Consider the following 22,844-nt stretch of genomic DNA (forward strand, 5'->3'; position numbering starts at 1 on the left):
TTTTTTGAAAGTATCTTTCAAAATTTTTGGTTTAACCGAAAATACAAACATTAAGAGTTGTGACTCGATTACGCCTCCAAAATAATAAAAATAACAAACTTATTGTTAAAAAAAATAAGTTCAATTGCACACGACATTTTTTTCTTAATAAAATCGTAACCGATCAAATTATCCCTTGTGAATTTATTAAAATTTAATGTTTAACCAAAATTTCCCTTGCATGTTCAATAAAATTTAATAAACATTTTCTAAATATTTTTTTTTTCACTTTCTAAATATCAAATAGCTGAATCATAAAAATTAATAATTTTAGTACTGCAGAGCTCCAAAATAACTATTAAATACAATAAGGAGTGCCTTTGCGCTAGTCATATGCCATGTGTATCTCTTTTTTTTTATAAATATACTATTATTATTATTAATATTTTAAATAAACTATTTAAAGTAATTTGTTGTAACATTTGTATACTATTGCCTAGTGAAAAATATTGAATACTTTGAAATATTGAAACTATTTGCGAAAAATTGCTTAAACATTAGCTCAATATTTGCAGCAATGCTGACACACAGTTATATAAATATACTTATGTATGTATATATGTATACGTTTTTGTGCCACACTCGATTTCGCTTAAATAACTGTATGTATTATGTATAAATATGAAAATGTTTACACTGTATAAAATTGTTCATTGTAATACATACGGCAAAAATTCTCAATTTTCCATTTTATCATATATTTAGTTGTATTTTTATTATTTTTTAGCGGTTCACATTTTTCCTATTTGTTTTTGTTTTTTTTTGTTCTTTTCTCGTTTTTAATTCGTATTATAAAGGGAATACAGTAAACGAATGGTTATATTCTTTTTTCTTTATTAAATTAATCATAGTTAAGTAGTGCCTTTAAAGCTTTTTAATTTCAATAGTTTTTGTGTTTTTTTTTGTTTATCTCTGCTTTCTGCCACATTTTTCACATTTCAATTTGAATTAAATTTGGTTTAATTTTACGATTTTTTTCGGTTTTTTGTTTTCTTCAACGTAATTTCGCACGGTAATTTTATAAGTTAGTCAATGGTTACATTTATGAATGCGTTACTTATTTCCATATGCATACATACATACATGCGGAGACATGTATGCATATCGTAATTTACCATTTGTTGAAATTCAATATTTTTTAAATGTTTGTATATACTTGTATATATGTATGTATGTTGTATAGTTTGTATTGTATGCGTCATTGTACATGGCCTAAATCATGTTGTACGAGAATATATGCATGTATTTAATTTCATTATGTAGTTCATTTTCATTCTAATATTCTTCTTTTTATTGTAATATTTTCAAGTGTAAATGTGTATGCACTTAAGTTTTCATGAAATATATCTAGATATACGCTAATGCAATACAACAGCAATCAATTCATATAAATTCATAATACATGTACAATGTGTATGTAGGCCGCAAGTTAGCAAGTCAAGTGAATTAGATCAAAATCAAACTCAATGATTGGTAAAAAAAACTAAGTAATGAAATCCAGTTTTTGATCTTGAATGCAGACGAAAATTAACAATGGTGCCGTTTCGAATGGGTATGCGTTGAAAAATTGTAATGAAAAATATATATAAATTAATAATAGTTAAAAAAAATTACAAAAAAATATAAAAAAAAATAAAAAGAAATTAAAAAAATTATATTGAAAATGAAATTGAAAATAATAATATAAAGAACTTAAAAAAAATAAAATATTACAGAAAATATTAAAAAAGTATGCATACAAAATATTAATTAGTATCAATATGTTAAATAGTAATATAGTATATATGTAATAACAAATATGTTGAAAAATTGTAAATGTAAATGGAGATATTTTAGAAATAATTTTAATAAAAGCAAATTAAAGTATATATGTATAAACTTAGAGAATAAAAATTAAAAAATAAGAGATAAACTCACTAGTGATTAAAAAAATCGAATTTTGAAACAATTTTTATTATTTTTTATTATAAAAAAGTAAAAAGTAGTTAATTTAAAAATTGTAAATGATCATAAACAATTATATAAATTTATATTATATTAAAATTATTATAAAAATAAATTTATATATTTTTTTAGGAAAATATAAATAAAAAAAGGAAAATTAAATAGGTTTATTTATAAACTTTGAGAATAAAAATGAAAAAAAAATAAGGGAGAAACTCACTAGTAATTAAAAAAATCGAATTTAAAAACAATATTTATTATTTTTTATTATAAAAAAGTAAAAAGTAGTAAAAGTGAAAAAATAAAAAAAATATATAAGATAAATATAAAAAATAGAGATACAGAAATTAAAAAAAATTAATTAAAGGACTTATAAAAAAGTAAGGAAGAAACCAATAAGCAATTAAAAAAATCAAACGATAAAAAAAAATAATTTTTTATTATAAAACAATTTCATGATTGCAAGAAAATGTAAATAATTTTTTAAACGGTATTTTAAAGAACTCAAAAAACGTATAATCTTATTTTTTATCATCATTATTTCATCACAATTTAAACAAAAAATATAAATAATTATCTATAATTTAAATAAATAATAAGAAAACTTTAAATAAATAAAAATTAATGAATAAGAAAGTAAGTTAATTGTATTACCATTCTTTAAGAACGAAAAATTTACAGAAAAAATAGCATGTTTTAAAATAAAACTGGGAAAATATATCAAGAAACATAAAAGTAATTTTCAACTTAAAAACAAAAAATATTAAAAAAAAAGAAAAAAGATACTGAAAAAAATAATTAAAAAACTTTAAAATGAAAATTAAAAAAAAGAAAAAAAAATTAAAATTCTTTAAAATAAAATTAAAAAAAAAATAAACGGAAAAAATAATTATTAAATTAAACAATTAATAATAAATAAATAAAAAAATAGTATGTACTAGCATTCTAATATTATTTAGAATAGTTGAATAGTTAAGTTACATTAAAAAAAAACCTGCTGAAAACAAAATAAGTTATAAAAAAAAAACATGAGACAACTCTTAGAAAATATAGAACTCAATGACACATGCATTAGATTATTGCTGCCAATTGTTTAGTTAATATATATTTAATACAGATTTTATTTATTTATTTAATTTTTTTTTATATTAGAGTTATATTAATTTTTATTTATTAGTTTTTGTTTTTGTAAAAAGTTACTAAGTACACATAGTACAATGAAACGACACACATTGTCTAGAATAATATACAATTGCGGTTTATTGTTTCTTTAAGCTTATTTAGAATAGAGGAACTCTTGCATGGAACACACTGTTTGTATATTGATGCAACATTTGGGTGGCGCGGGGCGATAAAGTAAATTTGTAAATTGTACTTAAGTGTTTTTGAAGCAGAGCAGAGCGGGAATTAATTGTTCTATTTGGTATGGTATGCGACATTTGTTCGTACATGCAAGTATTTTGCGCAAATATATATATATAAATATACATATATATATAAAGAAATATATATGTAGATATATATATGTATGTATGTATATAGATTTTGTTTTAGATGTGTATTGAAACAGTTATGCTAGTTGTTTAGCAAGTTTTTGGAAGCAGTTAAATATAATACATATAATGCTGCAGATTTGTAGCTTTTTCATAGGCATTTTAATGTCTCTTTTCACGATTGTGCAATTTCGCGTTCACTGAGCAGTAAAAAAAAGGCTGGAGTATGCTGCCTTCAAGTGTAGGTTTGTATATGTGTGTTTGATTGGTATTTTTTTGTTTTTATTTTGGTGTTTTTCTTTTTTTATTTAAATTTAATTTCAATTTCATTTTCACTTTATCTTATAAAACTGCAAAATACTGTTCATTTGTTGTGTGTTTTTTTTTTTTTGGTACTAACTGCTATATAAATAATATAGAATTAGTTAATAAACGTAATTTTAATTTCAATAATAACTGTGTGTGTGTGTGAAAAATGTCAACTAAGTTGTATTGTTAAGTGTAAATTTAATTTTTACAAATATTTTTTTTTTTGCAAAAATATAATTTTTTATTGTTTTATGCACTATTTAGTACACGTGTGCTTGTTTTAAGAAACAGTAATACAATGATATTGTGAAATTATGAGCGTTTAAAGAGCGTAGTAACAAAATAAATACTTAAAGGAATTAAATAAGGAATTATATTGCATTTTAAGTGACTTTAGTCCTAAAATTAAATCGATTTTTTTTTTGTAACAAAAAATTTTCGCATTCACGTACACTGTATGTATGTATGTATATTTGGGGTAACGCAAATAATAATTATGCGCGCTTATTGCTAACTTTTCATGCACTTTGCATCGGCGCTTATTGAACTTGCGCGCAAAATATTTAGTTGTATAAATTTCTCCTTCAACCGTGTTGTTAGTTGTGGCTTTTCATTTATAATTTTTCATTTTTTTTTGTTGTTGTTTGTTTGAATGTGATTTTCATGCGCATACTTATTATAAGTATTGTGTGTATGTAAGTATGTAATTTATAGTTTTAAGTCAAATGTTAGTTAGCGCACTTAAATGAAATATTAATACCAAATACATTTAGGCGCATTGCTCACAATATACATATGTATATATATATATAGATATAACTGCAACACATGACTTTGTCAAATAATTTATGCTGTTATATGTCGAGTGAATGTGTACGAATTATGTTATAATTTGTTTGTTTGTTTTTTTCTGCATTTTATTATTTATCCAGCGTTTAGCGGCGTATATGCATGAATGCAATTTATTTTTCTTGCTTTGGCCCAAACGGGGGTTTCGGGCAACCCGGGCGACTTTGTTTGTTGTTCTGTTTCTATTGCTGCTGTTGTGTTTAGTGTTTGGTATTTTTACTGTTTTATTCCTCAGCCATATCGGCCGCAAAACCGTAGCTGGATCAAGAATTAGTATGCTGTTCGTTTTCCGGCCTTCGATCTGTGGCGATTTGCAGCAAATTATTAAATTCTTTATCTAAAGTGTGGCGCGCCTGGAGAAAGGAAAGAAGAAAAAATATAAATATTATATATAAAAAATTTATAAAACATTTATTAAAATATATAAAGAATACATTTTTTTTAATTTATAAAAAAATATATAAAAAAATTATAAAAAAAAATATAAAGAATGTATATAAAACTTATGTAAAAAATATATAAAAATGTATTAAACTTATGTAAAAAATATATAAAAATTTATAAAAAATATTTAAAAAAATTATAAAAATATATAAAAAATTATAAAAAATAAATAATTTATAAAAAATATATAAAAATTATGTAAAAAATATACATAAAAAATGTATACAAAATATATAAAAACTATGTAAAAAATATTTTAAAATTTCGAAAAAAATACATAAAACATTATAAAAAAAAACATTATAATAAAAATATATAAAAAATTATAAAAAATAAATAATTTATAAAAAATATATAAAAATTATGTAAAAAATATACATAAAAAATGTATACAAAATATATAAAAACTATGTAAAAAATATTTTAAAATTTCGAAAAAAATACATAAAACATTATAAAAAATAAATAATTTATAAAAAATATATAAAAATTTATAAAAAAAATACTTAAAAAAAGTATAAAAAATAAATAAATAATTTATAAAAAAATTGTATACAAAAAATTTATACAAAAATTTATAAAAAAATACATAAAAAATTATAAAAAATAAATAAATAATTTATAAAAAGTATATAAAAATTATTTAAAAAATATATAATAAAATTTATAAAAAATGTATAAAAATTATGTAAAAGATATATAAAAATATATATAAAAAATACATAAATTCATAAAAAATAAATAATTTATAAAAAATATATAAAAATTTATAAAAAAAATACATAAAAAAATTATAAAAAATAAATAAATAATTTATAAAAAAATTGTATACAAAAAATTTATACAAAAATTTATAAAAAAATACATAAAAAATTATAAAAAATAAAAAAAATTATAAAAAGTATATAATAAAATATATAAAAAATTTATAAAAATTATGTAAAAGATATACAAAAATTTATAAAAAAATACATAAAAAATAATAAAAAATAAAAAAATTAAAATTTATATAAAAATTATTTAAAAAATATATAATAAAATATATAAAAAATGTATAAAAATTATGTAAAAGATATATAAAAATATATATAAAAAATATATAAAAATTATGTTAAAATTGTATATAAAAAATGTATACAAAAATTTATAAAAAAATACATAAAAAATAAATAATTTATAAAAAATATAAAAAAATTTATAAAATAAATACATAAAAAATCATAAAAAATAAATAATTTATAAAAAATGTATACAAAAATATATAAAAATAAAAAAAAAATACATACAAAATTATAAAAAATAAATAATATATAAAAATTATGTAAAAAAAAATATATAAAAAATTTATACAAAATATATAAAATCTTTTATAAAAAATATACAAAAAAACTTCTAAAATATGTACATATAAAAAATATATAATAAATATATAAAAAATTTATAAAAAGTATATAAAAATTATGTAAAAAATATATTAAAAATATATATAAAAAATATATAAAAATTATGTAAAAATATTAAAAATTTATAAAAAATATATAAAAATTATGTAAAAAATATAGAGAAATTATAAATTAATATTAATACAAATTAGATCTAAAATCTTAAAAATTAGTTGCTGTACACTTACTTGTGCGTTTTGCGTTGGTATTTGTAATGCCAATGCCATTGCATTTGAGTCGAAACCCTCATCTAAAGCAAGTAGCGCGCCATGCACGCCGGATTCTAGTAAATTATTTGCATATTCCTGCAAATCATAAATACAAAAAAAATTAAATAGTGTAATGAATTAACAGATTAAATGGCGCGCACCTTCAAGCCAATACTGCACACCCAACGTATAACGCGATCATTGCTCCAAACTAGCACATCGCATAAGCCATTTTCCGACATTTTACGCCTATGCTCGAGCTCACTGCGATCATAGTTGAGCCGTTTCAAACACGAAATGCCATATTGCAGACTAGTACGATGGAAGCTATCCACCATTTTGAGTTGACCGCGCAAATCTTTTTTCGTTAGATGATCCAACATGCGCGCATCGACCAAACACTCCATAAATGTAGTGCGATATTGCGGGAGGCCGAGACCGAGCAGCCAATAGTTGCCGATCCACTCGTGATTCATATCACCTGTTTATATATTAAAGAATTAATTTAAAAGTGACAAAAGTAAATAAAAATTAATTTAACTAACCAAAAGCCAACGTTGTACGTGACGTTTGAGGCGCTGATGGCGAAGTCAATGAAACCATTTCCTGTATGGCAAGGCGTAATTTAAGTCTATGCAGTGGATTGCTTATGCCTGCATTAAATAGCATAAATATCAAATTATTAATAACACAAATTTAAGAAAAAAATTTAAATTCAAACAAACACGCGACGCACCAATCTCGCGCTGTATCTCCGTGTCACTCAACGCGCTCATAATGGCACCCGATTTCACGTTAGCTCTGCACGCGGCCACATACCATGCAGGCATGCCCACCCACAGCTCCAACCAGGCAACAATGGTTGGTCCATTCCATAACGCAAACGGTGTACCGGCTTTCATCGCCTCACCCAGCAAGTCATTTCTATAGTCATGATCCCTGCAAGAAAAAAATAATAATTAATTATAAATTTCTTCAATTAATATCAGGCTTACTTCTTCTGTCGCCCATAATCAACCGAGGATATTTTCGAACCTGGCATGCTGCTCATGCGCGGCACCATACCACCAGTCACACTCATAACATCATAATTCGACTCGCCCTCACTCAGCCCAATTGACAGATTGCCAATGGACATCATGCTGGTCGAACCGTCGGGCAGCGTATCCTTAACGCCTTTCACCTTGTCTTTCTTGCTGAAGAAACGTCCCAAACTCGATTTGATGCCCTTCTTCTTTTGCACCGCCGAAGCGACATCACGTCCTACGCTAGTGGTGGGTGTCTGCAGCATTGTCATTGAGCCCATTGTATTGTAGTGGCGACTGAGTGATTCCTGACTGCCATACCGCGAACTCAGCGGCGACAGACCATAGTTACTAAGTTGCGGCAAAGCCACGTGGCTGTAATGTGGAGCATAAAAAATTATTTAATTGAAAATCATATTTAAATACAACGTGTGGGCTCACCTTGTGTGGTCGACAGCTTGATTTGGTGAGATGCCAACCGAACGCCGCCGCAACTCCTCCTGGCTGTGTGCCAAAGCCTGCGCAACACGTTCAAGACGCATAGAACGTGCGGTGAGCGGTGAGGCGGCACCACCCGAACTTGAATCGCCTGTGGTGGACATGCCGTGTATGTCATCGCGCGACATATCACTCGACAAAACGGGTAAATTTAACTGTTGAAAAAAAAAAATGTTTTTTAAATATTGGAAATACATATTTTTTTAATTTTGAAAATATTTTTTAAATATTGAAAATATTTTTTTAATTTTGAAAATAAATTTTAAAATCAACACCGCTTACCGTGTGATATTTCTGTAGGAAATCTCTGTTGGGACTGTTTGGTGTGCTGCGCCCGCTCATCGGTGGGCTTTGTCGGTCCATCGAGCGACCGCGCGCCAACAAATTCACATGTTCCAAGCTGCCCACACGCGATTCCAACTCTTCGGCACGCGCCTCTGTCGACTGCTTCTCCTCTTGTATTAAACGTATCTCATTATTGATGGCGTCCAGTTGCTCTTGCAACATCATTGCCAGCGTTTGTGCATCCGCATGTCCCGAGGGCGACATTATATCGGAGGCGGCATACATGGCGGCCGCCGCAGCGGCCTCACTATCCTCACATTCGGCGGCGGCTGCAGCTGCTACAGCAGCAGACATTTCGTAGGCTTGTTGTGCATGCGCCTGTTGCAGATTCTCCCACTCTTGCTCGGCCATGGAGCGCGCAATATTCGCCTCCTCTTGCATGCGTGACTTGCTGCGACGTAACGAATGCGTATCGAAACTGGCGTGCGAAGTGCTGCGCGAGAAGGCACCACCATCGACGGCGCTGCTGGGCGAGAGACTGCGTGTAAGCGCCTCCGTTTGTTGTATATTGTAGGCGATCTCTTGCTGTAGCAATTGGCGTTTGAAATTCTCAATTTCGAGGCGCGTTTTCGACAATTCCTTCATGATTTCACCCTTCTGATGGTGTAGCTCCTCGGCCATTTTACGCGCCTTCTCCAATTCCTGTGAGAGCGTGTTCTTCTCATCGAGCGCATGCATGCGTTCCTTCAAATGCACTTGCAAACGTTCATTCGATTCGGATAGCAATTTGTCCACGGTGGACGACAACCGTAAATTGTGCTCCTCGTTCATTTTTAATCTTTGGTTCAGTCTTAAAACCTCTGCATTTTTCTCTTCCAAATTTGCCTCTAAACGCTGTATGCGATCTTCTGCTGAACCATGGCGTTCTTGTGCCTATAAATTGAGAGAAAAAAATGCCAAACGCGAATTAATTGTAATAGACAAGCTTTAAGGAGGGCAAGACATAAACAACGGGACAGAAATTCAAAATATGGGAAACTACATACCGAACGAAAAAAAAAAACAAAAATCAAGCGTCTCACAAACATACAAACGCCGGCTACATATGTACGTACTACACATCACATCACATTTGTAAGAAATTCAATCGCGCATACCTTATTTCCTACCTTTGTCAAAGCTTCCATGCGTGCTTTAAGCTGTTCTTCCATATCAGGCTGTAATTTAGCCTGCTGCGCCAACTTTTGTTCAGATAGCTCCAACTTTTCTTCGATTGCGCAAATCTTCTCCTCGTGTAACTGTAATTAAATTGTAGTTTTTTGCTTGTAATTAATCAAGTGGTTGTAAGTAGGCATTGGCTTACCTTAATTTGTGCTTCTTTATGACGCAATTCTTGTTCGAGTTTCTCATTCAAGTCATGCAAAGATGTCGATTCACGTTGAGCATTTAAATAACGTTTCTCCAATGTGGCGATACGTTCCTCCTGTGGACATTTACAAATTTGAAAAATTTGTGAGGTTATATTAATAATTTTTTTTTTTTGAATTTTTTTCGTGATTTTTTTTTAAATCTTCAAATTTCACCAACCTGATCCTCCTTTTGTGCAACATTTTCTCTCAAATCTCTTTGTAATTTCGAACATTGTTCTTGTGACTTGCACAGCTCCTTTTGTGTTCTACTTAAATTCTCCTCGATTTCGGAAATTTTACTATTCAAATCAGACACACGCCGCTGCCATTGCGATAGCTCTGCAGTCTATGGGGTATAAAAAGTATTAGCAACACAACATTTACTGCGTTTATGAAAGGTTTTACTTGTTTCTCGATTATAGTTTGCAGCTCATGCGTTTTCGCAGCATAATCGTTCGCCTCATTCGATTCACCGTTAAGGCCACTGCCGACCTAATGCAACATAAACATATATAATAAAGTTGAAAGCTTTGTGCAGCAATTAAACATGTAAATTTACCTTCTCATTCACACCATTTTCATTGCTAGCTTCACGATTGGCTTGTATTGCACCAGTTTTATATTGTTGAAGCTAAAAAAAAAAAACAATAATAATAATAAATATATATAAAAGGCATAATAAACCAAAAAAATTACATACCTCTTCTTTGGTTGTATTTAATTCCTCTTCAAGTGAATTATTCTTTTCGATTGATAAGCGCAGACGTTCGCGTACTTTTTCATCTAAAGCTTTATGATGTTCGAATAGACTCTTTAATGCTTTTAACACTTCCACCTCACTGGAGACGCCACTTTGCGCGGCAGCTTGTCGTTTAACGACTGTCATACGCAAGGAACGTTCATGGCGTGCGACTAAGCATTCTAAATGCTCCAAAAGTAACTGGTTACATATAGAAAAAAATACATAAATTAATACAATATTAAAATGAAATAATTATATAAAAAAAATTAATAACAAATACTCGAGTATTGTTGCGTTCAGCTTTAAGTTCGCCAATTTCCTCATCACGTTCCAATAACGTTTCTCGCGCTTGCGTTAGTTCTTTAGTTAAAGTTGCGAATTCCTAAAATTATTTTTAACATTTAAATTATAGTTCAGAAAAGTATAAATTTCATTTTACTTGAGGTAAGTTGGCATTTATCTGCCGCTGTAAACTATCGCGCTCCTTTTCCACATCGTGTAATTTCACTTCTGTTTCACTGAGCCGCTCCTGTGCTTCGCGCAAGCTGTCCATAAGCTTGTCACGCTCGTCCAACATGGACACCATAAGCTGTTCAAAGTTGGCATCTTCGCCGCTGAATTGTGAGGATCTCTGGGAGATACTGTCCTCCGAAATTGTTGGCATTACGTCGCACATCATATTCCACATTTTAATTTCTCACTCACACGCACAAAAGCTGTAGGGAGTAGTGAATTTAAACGATATTAATTAGCTACATATGTAAGGATTTTAATACCACTTTCAGTAAGGTCAATAAACTATGATAAGTAGTGTTTTTGTTGTTTCATCATAACAACAACAAACACTCATAAATATAGTACTATGTTGATGTCATGTTAAGTGACCAGCAATTTTGACATATTAAAGATTAGTGCTTGTGTAAATTCCACACTAAACAAGTGCATATTAAAATGAGAAAATAATATATATTTTTTTGAGATTGCAGTTTATTTTTACTTGCAGCATATCTTCATGTAGCAAGTTTTCGTTGCATAGACTCTCTCCAATTAGCATACGTTGGTCAAACACATTATGGTTGGCACTACGCCCATTTCACTTTACACATTTGGATGCCTTGATATTTCGTTGTCGCCGCAAACCAACACATTTCTCACATATTTAATACACAAGAAAAAATCTCGGCTCCTGCTCCATCGATACAATATAATCAACACCATTATTACCCTACCGATATTTCCTATTGGAAGTCCTACTGTCACAGATAACAAGCATGAGCATCCCTTAATCGTCTACATACATGGGCGTTGTAAAGCCTGTTCAGATTTTCTGTTAAAACTTGTAGTTATTGATATTCTCACCGCCTTATTTACAATAAATTTAAACGTATTAACTAAAATAGTTTGTAGGCTTCAGAATTCCTATTGGCAGCAGTACTGTCCAAGCCCTAAAATTCCTATCAGCGGCCTGAAGTCATATGTGTAGGTAGTGTTGGTTGCTACCGCTTATGCTTCAACTTGCCCAATCTGTACGTTTCCCTCGCTGCATGGAACCTTTTGCGCTTATACCAAGCAGCGTTTGCACGTTTTTCACAATTTTCCAATTACTTTCAAGTAAGGATTATTGTTACAATTATCATAAAAATTGTATAAGAACCACTGTCGCTATCTTTGCTGTGCCGTTGCGAAAAATTGACAAATGGGTACACACAGTACACATCAGTGTTTCAGCAGCAATGTACAGCAGTGTTGTAATGAAGTGTATGGTACTTGTCAAATGCAAATTGTAAGTAAAATTTTAAATGAAAACGTAAACTTAATCAATATTTTATAAAAATTTTTGATTGCAGCTTTTGTTATTTTTGAGCGCATCGTAAATTTACATTGCTTACGTAATATATTAGTTGCAAAATAGTTTTGTTTACATTGTTTAAGTTCCTTCGCAACCCTGTTAATGGCACACAATTGATAACTCTAACATTCCAATTAGAAGGTGATAATCAATGTCAGTTCCAACTATCTATTGGAAAATTGTTATCGATGATATTTGCACAGGTGCATTTTCAAAATCATTAAATTATTTTCTTATATTTTGATGTTAAAATTATATATTAATAGAAACTATTAAATTAACTTTAATATAATCCTATGGAAAGTGCGACCAGCATTACAATTATAATTATAAATACACATAATTTCTGGTACATTAAAAGTGTTTAATGTAGTACAAATTCTTTTAATAAAATTATACTTTTTATTTAATATAATTTATATATACAGTTATGGGAAAAATCATTCGTGTAATTATATTCCTGAAGTTAATTAAAAGTTTCTAACCAAGAAGTCAAATAAATAATTGTCTTGCATATCACTGTTATAAAAACCAAATAATGTACCGTTTTGGCATTGAAATCGTTATAACAGTACTCGACAAACAATCTGGCAGCACTGTAATTGTTTGACACCAACACTAGAGTAATTGGAAAAATCGAAACCGAGAAATTTTTTGCAAAAAGCTGAAAAAGCCGGAGTTTTCACGACCAAACAAAGAAAATGGGGTAAATATTAGGAAATATTTAAAACAAGTTAACATATTTTATATAAAAGTATCAATGTGTTGTGTAATATAATTGAAAAGTGCTATATCGAATGTGTTCGCTACATTTGCAAAAGTGTCCCCGCCCGTGGTTGGCCAATATTGAGTAGCCCAGACCTCAATTGGAAATTAATATATAGAAAAATTTAAATTATTATGCATAAAGCGTAGTTTCGAATTTGACGGAAGAAAAATATTCTTAAACGAACCAAAATTTGTGTGTCAAACACTTTGCTGCAGTTGCTATTAAAACTATAAAAAATGTGACTTTAGGGGCGGAAGTCGCTATGGGATTTCATACTTGCGCTTAGTTAAAGCAGTTGTAGTTAATTAAGCTGTTTGAAATTATGCATATGCACTGCCATTACAACAATGGTATAGCAACTATATGTACTACCTAATATAATAGTAATGGAATATTTAATGGAGTTGAGAGTAATTTCAAGTTTTTATGACAGTAAAACTGTAGCTATGATATGTATTAACTATTGTCTTAAAATTAATATGACGTACTTGTTTTTAGCGAACAACCGATTTTCACCTGCCAGGCTCATGTCTTCCACATTGATCCGAAAACGAAGCGCACATGGATTACAGCAAGTATGAAAGCGGTCAATGTGAGCTTCTTTTATGATTCGTCCCGCAACCTTTACCGTATCATCAGTGTGGAAGGTACTAAAGCCGTAATCAACTCCACAATAACACCCAATATGACATTTACGCAAACATCACAGAAATTCGGACAATGGAGCGATGTGCGCGCTAATACAGTTTATGGCTTAGGATTTGCTTCGGAAGCCGAATTAACAAAAGTAAGTCGCATTAGATAACTTTGAATACATGTTAATTTTTATTTAAAAATATATTACAGTTTGTGGAAAAGTTTCAAGAGGTGAAGGAAGCAACAAAGAATGCAATAAAAGCTGCGAATGGTAAGTGTGTCAGTATTATAACAGCGTCAGCATTATTAATTACCATAATCACAGGTTCAACAGTAGTTACGCCCACAACGTCTGCTAATACATCGCCCATATCTTCGCGTATGCAGCAAAACGATAATACCGCCATAGACCCACACACAGTTGAACCGCCAAATATGTCAAATACGAATACACAAAATGCAAATCCGGATAGTCCATCGCATAAACTATTGCCAGCAGCGGAAATTAAACAAGAGTTGTCCGCAGGTGCCTCTCCATCACCTGCACCAACGGCGGTAACAGTCTCCTCAAGTGGCAGTATTGTAGGTGTACACACAGGCGGAAGTGCCGGCGCTACTGGGGAGCAGCAACTGAAATATGAGAATGAACGACTTAAAATGGCACTAGCACAAAGGTATGAAGAAAATAAGTGTATGTAAATAATTGTGTAATACCTATATAATTGTGCTATTTCAGTTGCGCCAATGCCAAGAAATGGGAAATTGAACTGGCCACATTGAAAAATAATAATATACGCCTGACAAGCGCATTGCAGGTAAATTCATATTTATTTAAAATCGATATTTTTAAGTTTTAAAATGTTACTCCACTTAACACACAGGAATCAACCGCCAATGTGGACGAATGGAAGCGTCAATTGCACACCTATAAGGAGGAAAATATACGATTAAAACGTGATTTGGAAGTAATACGTGTAAGCGGTGGTGGTGGCGTTGTTGCTGGTGCTGCTGGTGGTGGTGAGATTGCCGAAGATTTACGACGTGAAATTGGTTTATTGAAAGGACGCATCGAATCACTACAAAACGAACTAATGAGCCAAGAGATCGAATTAAAAGCGGCAAATATGAGTCTGCGCGATAAAAGTCTTGATCACAATGTAAGATAATGCTGTATAATGTGTGTAAAGTGTAATGTGTTTACTGATAAATTTATTTTCACACTTAGCAAATGGCGAAGTTAAGCGAATTGAATGTACTATTCTCCAAAAACTTAACGGAACTATTTAGTGTACAAAAAGACATGGAAAATATCATACATCCAGCTAAAAGCACTTGAGATAAAGATGTGGGCTATTACAAGAAGGTAATACAGAGTTGCTACAGTTGTATAACATTATTTTAAATTATTATTTTTTTGTTTTTGTTTTCAGGTTTCAGGTGTAGAACAACAATTACAACAACAAACGATTACGATTAGAAAATACGGTGCTTCGGGTACGGGTGGCAGCAGCGGTGGTGTTGGTGGTGACACCGAAAGCACACTCTCCAATATTACATCAATTCACTCACAATTACAATCTCTCAACGAAACATGTGATGATACACAGAAATTTTACACTACCAGTCATATGACACAACAACAGCAACAACAACAACAACAACAGCAGCAGCATATGCAACAACCAGGCAATAGTGAGAAAATAATTAGACCACAAGTGTTGCGCGCCATGAATAAGCATTCAGTACTGCTGCAAGAGTTACATCAACGTCAAACGCAAGTGGCAACCAGCAGAAGTACACAAATAGCCACAGCTACTAATATGCAACACTATGTAACCGGTTGCACAGCAACATTGACTTTAACTACAAGTACAGTGACTGCAAATACAAGCGGTGCTGCGTTGCCAGTAACAGCTACTGTTTCTGCCGCCGCTGCTGCTGCTGCTGCTGCGGCTGTTGTTTCGCCCAATAAAGTAGCCGCTCAAACGACAAGTGCCGGTGGCAAGACTGCAACTATACTTGTTTCAAAATCAAAAACTAAAACTGGTTTACCGTTGCTACTGAAAAACTCCATCAATAATTAACAACAATGAAAATGTGCGGTTTAAATCATATAATTGACAGTGACGTATGTTTGAAATTGTGTTTTGTGAACTGGTAACGTAAAATTGCTGGAATAACGTACATAAATCAACGACCGTTAACCTGTGCCCAATATTTAAGAATTTATAACCATACAACACATATACATACATCATCATCAACATTATATGCCGACATATATATCTACATATTTTTTTTAGCATGTTTATTTGTCTAATTTACACATTTTCTTTTATTTGTGCAATGTTTCTTAAGTGTTTAATAATTTTGTGTCTAACAAAAAAACAAAATCAAGTGGTATGTGAGTGTATAACGTAACGCGCAAATTATATAGCATAATTACAAATTCATTATTTCATATAACGGTTATGTTTGTGTATTGTATAGTGCGACTTCGCAAAAACCTTATACTTATGAACCGTTAATATTTTTAGTGAACTTATTAACTTTATTACACATATGTGAAAGAACGCTGCGGCTATTTTATTATTACAGGCAGCTACTGTAATTATTGCTTTTATTAAGTATTATTGCTCATTAATTAAAAAAAGTATTGCTAGACAAAAGCTGTGCAGTTAAGTGTAATATTAAATGTAAAGGCTTAAAATGACAAAAGTTGTTAAATGAGACAACTGCAAAAATTGGCATAACAAAAAAGAAAAAAGTCTGCACATGTATTTTTAAAAATTAAAATTTTGATATTTCCTTTTTACACACAACTTAAACGCATAGCTAGTGTGAGTAAAATTTATCAAGTATTGTTTATATAATCGAATACTATGAGTACCACAAATATTTTTTATGTTTATACTACATACATATTTATATTGTATTAGTTGAATAATCATTCATTATGCATGTATACAAACGCATATGCAACAACAAAACTAGTGAAAAATTAAAAAAAAAAATAATAATAAAAAACATTGTAGCAAACACAGTGTATTGGAAGGTTAGTAAAGCAAAAATCGAATTAAAACATAACATAAATAAAATATACTAAAATATATTAAATCTAAAACATATTTGTATTGTATATGCGTGTAACTATTGTAATTGTATTTGTTAAGTTTTAATTTATTCGTAATTTACTTGTATACCTATGATAATTAAATGACTTTTCGCCATAAAACAATACGTACATATGTATGAAACTCAAAATTGAAAATGACGTTGATGCTAACTATGGATATTGTGGTTAACTTTCGACATTGATAATGTTTGCTAAATACGAAAACAAAAAAAAAAAAAATATTAAGTACTATTTGTATTTGCTGTACTTTTTTGTATTATTACTAAATAATTACAGATACAAGTGAAAATAGCATAGTAAAAGTAAAATTTAAAGAAAAAACTGAGTAGAAACGAAAACCAAGTGAAATGCATGAAAAGCCGTACTAAAACTGAAAAAATAACTTATATACATAAATACATAGCTATATTTTAACCAGTAAATAAATACCAGTGTGCAACTGTAGTTAGCCATGTAGGTGTGGCTATGATTTTACGGTTACACGAAACGATAGACTTCTAACTTCGAATAATAAAATTAAGAAGCAAACAGCAGGAAGTGCATACATCACACTAACCATGAATTGCGTTGAATCTCTTGTAGCAATAACAAACATAAACATTAATAATTAACCAACTATATACACCATACATACATACATACAAACATATAACATAGTGACACAAGTATATAAAAAAATAATTGATTTAATGAAATAATAATAATAACAAACACATGCGCAAATCATACATACCATTTAAATATAAAAATACCTATATTAAATTGAATAAAACAATATACAATACATACATACAATGATACCTAAATACTAATGTGCTTTTTATCTAAAAGTTGGGGAAACTGCAAGGGCGTAGTAAAAACACACACACACAGGATAAGCAGCGGTGTTTTTTTTTATCTATGAACAAAAATAAACACAATTGTTAGGGATCATATAATTATTTTTTGTTATAACTGACAAGCATTCGGAGGACTTCAGGACTGTAAACAGTTCAGATTAGTGTAAAAGTGCAGTAAAATATTGGTCTAATTATTTCTGGAATGCTGTGTATGCAAATTTAAGTGTTAATGTTGTCACAACTCTCATGGTGCTCTATTTCTTGCAAATTTCTTTTCGACATGGATAAGAAAAGTTTTAAGTTCTTCCTGTACCATACTACAATAACATAATTACGACCTACACTCTACACCAATTATGAACACATACATTATAAATACCTACCTACATAACTAACAATAAAAATAGTATACAATAATTTTTACAAAAACACAAAAAAATATAATAACTGACACAACTACTGTAACACATTTGAAGCAGAAATGCAAATAGTTTGCTGAAAGCGGTAAAGTATACATAATAATTCACGGTTGGAGTATAGTAATTCAAATAATAATAATAATAACAATTTGGCATTGCAAAACCACTAAGACACTTGAATATTGAGGATAATTAATACATGTATAATATTGCCGACAATTTGCAAGTTGTGCGCACACTTGACACAACGACTATGTTTATTAAATAAATAATAGAAAACTAAAAAAATATGCATATAAAATTAGTTTTTTTTTACTTTAAAACAAATTTTGGTAAGACGTGCTAAAAATTGAGAAGAAAGGCGTTTTTCTTCATTTTTTAAACACAGGCACAGTTAATTTCAGCTTTTTTTTAATTTTTCTACAAGGCATAGTTAATTTTAAAAAGAAAACTTTTTTTTAATTTTTCTACACAGGCACAGTTTATTTTATTTACACAGTACACTATTTCACTTATTAGAAAACTAAGCGGCAAATAATGATCTATATAATTCTTCTTTCGATTCTTCCGTCCAAGTTGATGTGTCGTCTGGCGCCATGAAATTGATGAGTTTATTATGCACCGTGTAACTGGAATGCAATAATTTTAAATTAATATTTTTGTGAAATTTATTTATTATTTTTTTTTTAAACAAAACAAAAATTTTATTCAACTTACCGCAATTTGCGTCCCTTACTGGCGCGTGTGTCGACCTTTTTCTTCATTTTTTGCCGCAACTTCTGCAACTCCATGTACTGTTGTGTTACTTCACTGGCACTAACCGATGTGTTGCTCTTATATTCGATTAGCTCGCGCAGTTGTTGATGATAAAAGTCGCTATCGTCATAAAGTTCCACATTTCGTTTGGACTTGTGTGCATTTTGTACATGACCATTTTCAGTCACTTCATTTTCCGTAGCAACTTCATCACCATCTTTCGAAGCTTGCGATTTCTCAATGAGTGTGCTGCGATTTTGTAGGGTATTCTCAATTTTGCGTATTATGTCATAATCTTCGGTGAGTGATTTTTTCTTAGCACCAGCACCGGGTGTTAGCAATTTTGTACGATCATCCCACTTGAGCAGTACCGCATTGCGATAGGGTTTAAATTCTTGGAAATGCACATCAATGTGTTCAGCATAACGTTTAATTGGTACGGCATTATCATTTTCAGCATCATATTTGGGTAGCGCGCGTTTTAGCGACTTCTTCAATGCATTGCGTTGTTCTGAAAATTGCTGATCGAAAGCATTTTGTAGTTGCAGCAAAGTGCTAAGTAATTTACTAACGCTATTAACAGATTGTTGCGATATGCTATTTAGTTTTTCATTATTCTGCTGTTGTGCCTTGAGTGTATCTGGCGGTGGCAGTTGGTTGGATTTGCTCAGAATTTTTTGTGTATGTATACGCATTTCTAATAAACGCTCCCAAATTTGTAGCTGATTTTGTACACATTGTCCTTTTTGCACCTCAGCTTGACGATTTGTTTCAGCGATTATGTCTGTACCGTCTGCATTCTCTTCATCACTAGCATCGTCATTACTCTCTATGCCCTCCTCATCATCACTATCCTCGTAATCCTCGCCTTCACCGTCTGCTTCTTCTTCTTCGTCATCTGCATCATCATTATCACCATCATCACTATCTTCCTCCGCATTTTCGAAGTTAGTGCTTTCATTCATATCATCATCACTGTCATCCTCTGCTGTCACTACTGTTTTCGTTTTACTCGCTGCACCATTCAACTTTTTGCTGAACGCTGCTAACGCCTCATCATTATCGCCATCGGATGAATAATCATCATCATCTTCTTCTTCTTCTTCCCCACTTTCTTCGCCCTCCGAAGAATCTGCTACATCTTCCTCCTCGAATTCATTACGTGATGATATTTTTCCTCTATAACGCGCGCTTTGCTCGGACAACAATTTTACATTACGTTTCCTTATATCTGATGTGCGTGCATCGGGCAAATCGTATTCATCGAATTCCTCCTCCACACGTGGGTCCTCATTTTGCTCATCGCTGCTATCATCTTCAACGTTGGCGCGGCGTGCCAGTAAATCAGATATTTTATCCGACACAGTTTTGGTTTTTGTAGACTTTTTCCGTAGCATATTGTTTATTGTATGTTTTATTTATAATATAATATTATTAATTTAGTTTATATTTGAATAAAAACACGAATGAAAAACAAGCACCATGCAAACTGAACTGAAATACTACAATCAGCTGTTTGTTTGTTGTCTGTGCCGCAGAGTTGCCATGCTTTGGTATAGAGAAATGACGAACTGAAACGAGTATCGAACTTTATCATTAATCGATAACAATGTTTTTAATTTTGTTATTTATTTGTTTTAAATGTATTTATATTTATATATATATGTATTTATATATTTTTGTATATATTTATTTCAGCCATATTTATCCACAATTAAGCATTTTTAAATACCGCGTTTACTTCAATCGCCAACACAGCTACCTACATGTTCGATGATTTTATCCAGTGTTACTCATACGCCGTGGTGTACACACAATGATAATACAGCAGATCAAAATGTAAAAATTAGTAATATAATTGTGCTAGAATTATTTTGTCCTTCAAATTAAAAATATGAAAATATCAGCACTAATTCTATTTAATTTTAGCAACTAATGACTGGTTTATCTGCTACTATCGCTAACGTATCTGTATGCGCATGCGAAACGTTTCATTAAATTGCGTTTTAAAGGACTGCTACTAAATGTCATTGGATATGGGATATATATATATATATATATATATATATATGTGTGTATATGGGTACTGCACTTTGTTGTCGGCAAATTTTCAATGTCAATCAACAACAAACAGTGGCGCTACCAAAAACTATCAGATTGTCAGCAACACACAGCAATTTTCACACGAATAATCTATTGGAATTCTATATCAAAACATGCAGCTACCCAGTTGGAAAAAAAATACATATGTATATAATGAAGCAGAGGAGGTGAAATGTTATTAAAAACGAAATTAAATAATTCTGTATTTAATTTATGAAATAAAATAAAAAAATTATTAAAAAAAAATTAATAAATAAAAAATAAATAAATTAAAAAAATAATTAATTAAAAAATAACAAAAAGTCAAAAAAAAAAATGGAAAAATATAGCATACTTTTAAGCGAAACACTGAATTAATTCGAATTAATGAATACATTGTATGAACTAGAAAGCTGAAACCAACAAAAATATATAATCAACAGAATTTAAAGTATTTTTTTCCTACAATGCACGAAGGTCAAATTAATGCATATAAACATATAAATATATGTATGTATATGTATATGCATATATTTTATATACTTATATATGTCATTATTGATTGTGCGCGCTTATCAGCGAGTGACCATCTTGTCACCGCCAAATGCTTGCTATGTCTCGCTCACTTAATCATCTGTCATGTTGTAGCTGCTCACATGCTTAGCGATCTGTGCATACACATACGTATGTATGTACAAATTGCTATAATTATGTAGGTAAGTGCGCTGCTATCAATGTTTATATGTATCTCGAGTTTAGAATTTGTTTTGTGCGAAAAGCCGTTGCGAATTTAATATGCGGAATTGATGAAGGAACTTTTGCAAATATGAATTTTATGAGGATGTATGTGTGCATGAGCGTGAGCGATTTATGAGCGAAAAAAAATCATACAAATTTACAAATTATATAAAAAAATAGTTCGCATATTTTTTATGAGAATATATGTCTAGATGAGGGTGAGCCATTTAGGTATTAACGGGTTAGAAATAGTCAGAGACACGAAAAAATGAGAATTTTCAGTAATTTTTTTTGCTATTAAATCATGTTATTTTACAAAAGTAATAATATGGAATTATTATACAATGTTTTGATGTTAATGTTAGCTGTCTATGTTGACCCAGTTTAAAAAAAAGTGACAATCATAAGTCCTTGGAGATTCATCTAAAATCAATAGGATAGAAAAAATTTAGTTTTATAAATACACAGGTAATCATCGGCATAATCGAAGCTTTTTTCAAAAATTAACAAAATGACTGCCTCAGGATTTTTTTTCTAGCTTTATGGGAAAAAATCAATAGTTAATTGGTTTTAAAAACTCGAAATTTATGAAAAACAAAATAGCTTCAATCATTAAAATCTACTGAGTGGTTTTCGAGTTGTCTGAGAAATTAAAGCATTTAAAGTTTCATCCGAGCGTTTTGGAGTGCCCGAACGATCTTTGTTCTTTGTCAAATAACTTGAGAAGTTATAATCGGATCAACTTCAAATTTTCAGAGAATATTTTTAAGATATTACACGTAACGAAAATGCAAAAAATAAAAAAAATGATTTTTTGAAAATTGTGACTACCCCTAACCCCTTAACTTTATATTCATAGGTCTTAAAAAACAAAAACAATATTTTGGCAGTCTAATATAAAACTTAGATATTTTAAACTTATTTTATATTAT

At 30.2% G+C, this 22,844-nt stretch overlaps 3 protein-coding genes across 4 annotated transcripts; 1 reads left to right on the plus strand and 2 right to left on the minus strand.

The window, feature by feature from the left end:
• Positions 1 to 3,076: 3,076 nt before the first annotated feature.
• Positions 3,077 to 12,396, minus strand: LOC105217898 (liprin-alpha-1). 2 transcript variants are annotated; one of them, XM_011193139.3, is made up of 17 exons: positions 12,208 to 12,396; positions 11,128 to 11,404; positions 10,969 to 11,070; positions 10,647 to 10,886; positions 10,506 to 10,577; positions 10,352 to 10,438; positions 10,125 to 10,292; positions 9,901 to 10,020; positions 9,707 to 9,835; positions 8,535 to 9,470; positions 8,196 to 8,407; positions 7,725 to 8,129; positions 7,466 to 7,668; positions 7,275 to 7,382; positions 6,891 to 7,210; positions 6,709 to 6,825; positions 3,077 to 4,987 (listed from the first exon to the last, which is right to left on the minus strand). In XM_011193139.3, the coding sequence occupies exons 2-17, from the start codon at positions 11,374 to 11,376 to the stop codon at positions 4,898 to 4,900; spliced, it is 3,558 nt and encodes a 1,185-aa protein (XP_011191441.1). In that variant the 5' UTR covers positions 11,377 to 11,404; positions 12,208 to 12,396; the 3' UTR covers positions 3,077 to 4,897. The 2 variants fall into 2 exon arrangements, with proteins under 2 accessions (XP_011191441.1, XP_011191440.1); XM_011193138.3 differs by having other exon boundaries at positions 3,078 to 4,987; positions 9,695 to 9,835.
• Positions 12,397 to 12,989: 593 nt separating this feature from the next.
• Positions 12,990 to 16,448, plus strand: LOC105217899 (homer protein homolog 1). The gene is given in 8 exon segments (XM_011193140.3): positions 12,990 to 13,243; positions 13,805 to 14,093; positions 14,153 to 14,213; positions 14,268 to 14,616; positions 14,679 to 14,757; positions 14,824 to 15,099; positions 15,168 to 15,305; positions 15,373 to 16,448. Coding segments are annotated over 8 exon segments (1,851 nt in total). The 5' UTR covers positions 12,990 to 13,238; the 3' UTR covers positions 16,027 to 16,448.
• Positions 16,449 to 17,344: 896 nt separating this feature from the next.
• LOC105217900 (protein Aatf) lies at positions 17,345 to 20,593 on the minus strand. The gene is made up of 2 exons (XM_011193141.3): positions 19,054 to 20,593; positions 17,345 to 18,965 (listed from the first exon to the last, which is right to left on the minus strand). Exons 1-2 carry the CDS (start codon positions 20,487 to 20,489, stop codon positions 18,860 to 18,862), a joined length of 1,542 nt encoding a protein of 513 aa, XP_011191443.2. The 5' UTR covers positions 20,490 to 20,593; the 3' UTR covers positions 17,345 to 18,859.
• Positions 20,594 to 22,844: the final 2,251 nt, after the last annotated feature.

The sequence above is a fragment of the Zeugodacus cucurbitae genome, chromosome 3, assembly GCF_028554725.1.
Source record: "Zeugodacus cucurbitae isolate PBARC_wt_2022May chromosome 3, idZeuCucr1.2, whole genome shotgun sequence".
Taxonomy (NCBI): Eukaryota; Metazoa; Arthropoda; class Insecta; order Diptera; family Tephritidae; genus Zeugodacus; species Zeugodacus cucurbitae.

Bases quoted from the DNA above. Each gene is read 5' to 3' on its own strand.
- LOC105217898 (XM_011193138.3), bottom strand. From the start codon at position 11,376: ATGTGGAATATGATGTGCGACGTAATGCCAACAATTTCGGAGGACAGT. The intron at 11,071-11,127 runs GTAAAATGAAAT...AAATAATTTTAG, and splicing joins TAAATGCCAACTTACCTCAA to GAATTCGCAACTTTAACTAA. The intron at 10,439-10,505 runs GTAAATTTACAT...ATGTTGCATTAG, and splicing joins AAAATGGTGTGAATGAGAAG to GTCGGCAGTGGCCTTAACGG.
- LOC105217900 (XM_011193141.3), bottom strand. From the start codon at position 20,489: ATGCTACGGAAAAAGTCTACAAAAACCAAAACTGTGTCGGATAAAATA. The intron at 18,966-19,053 runs GTAAGTTGAATA...ATTGCATTCCAG, and splicing joins AGTAAGGGACGCAAATTGCG to TTACACGGTGCATAATAAAC.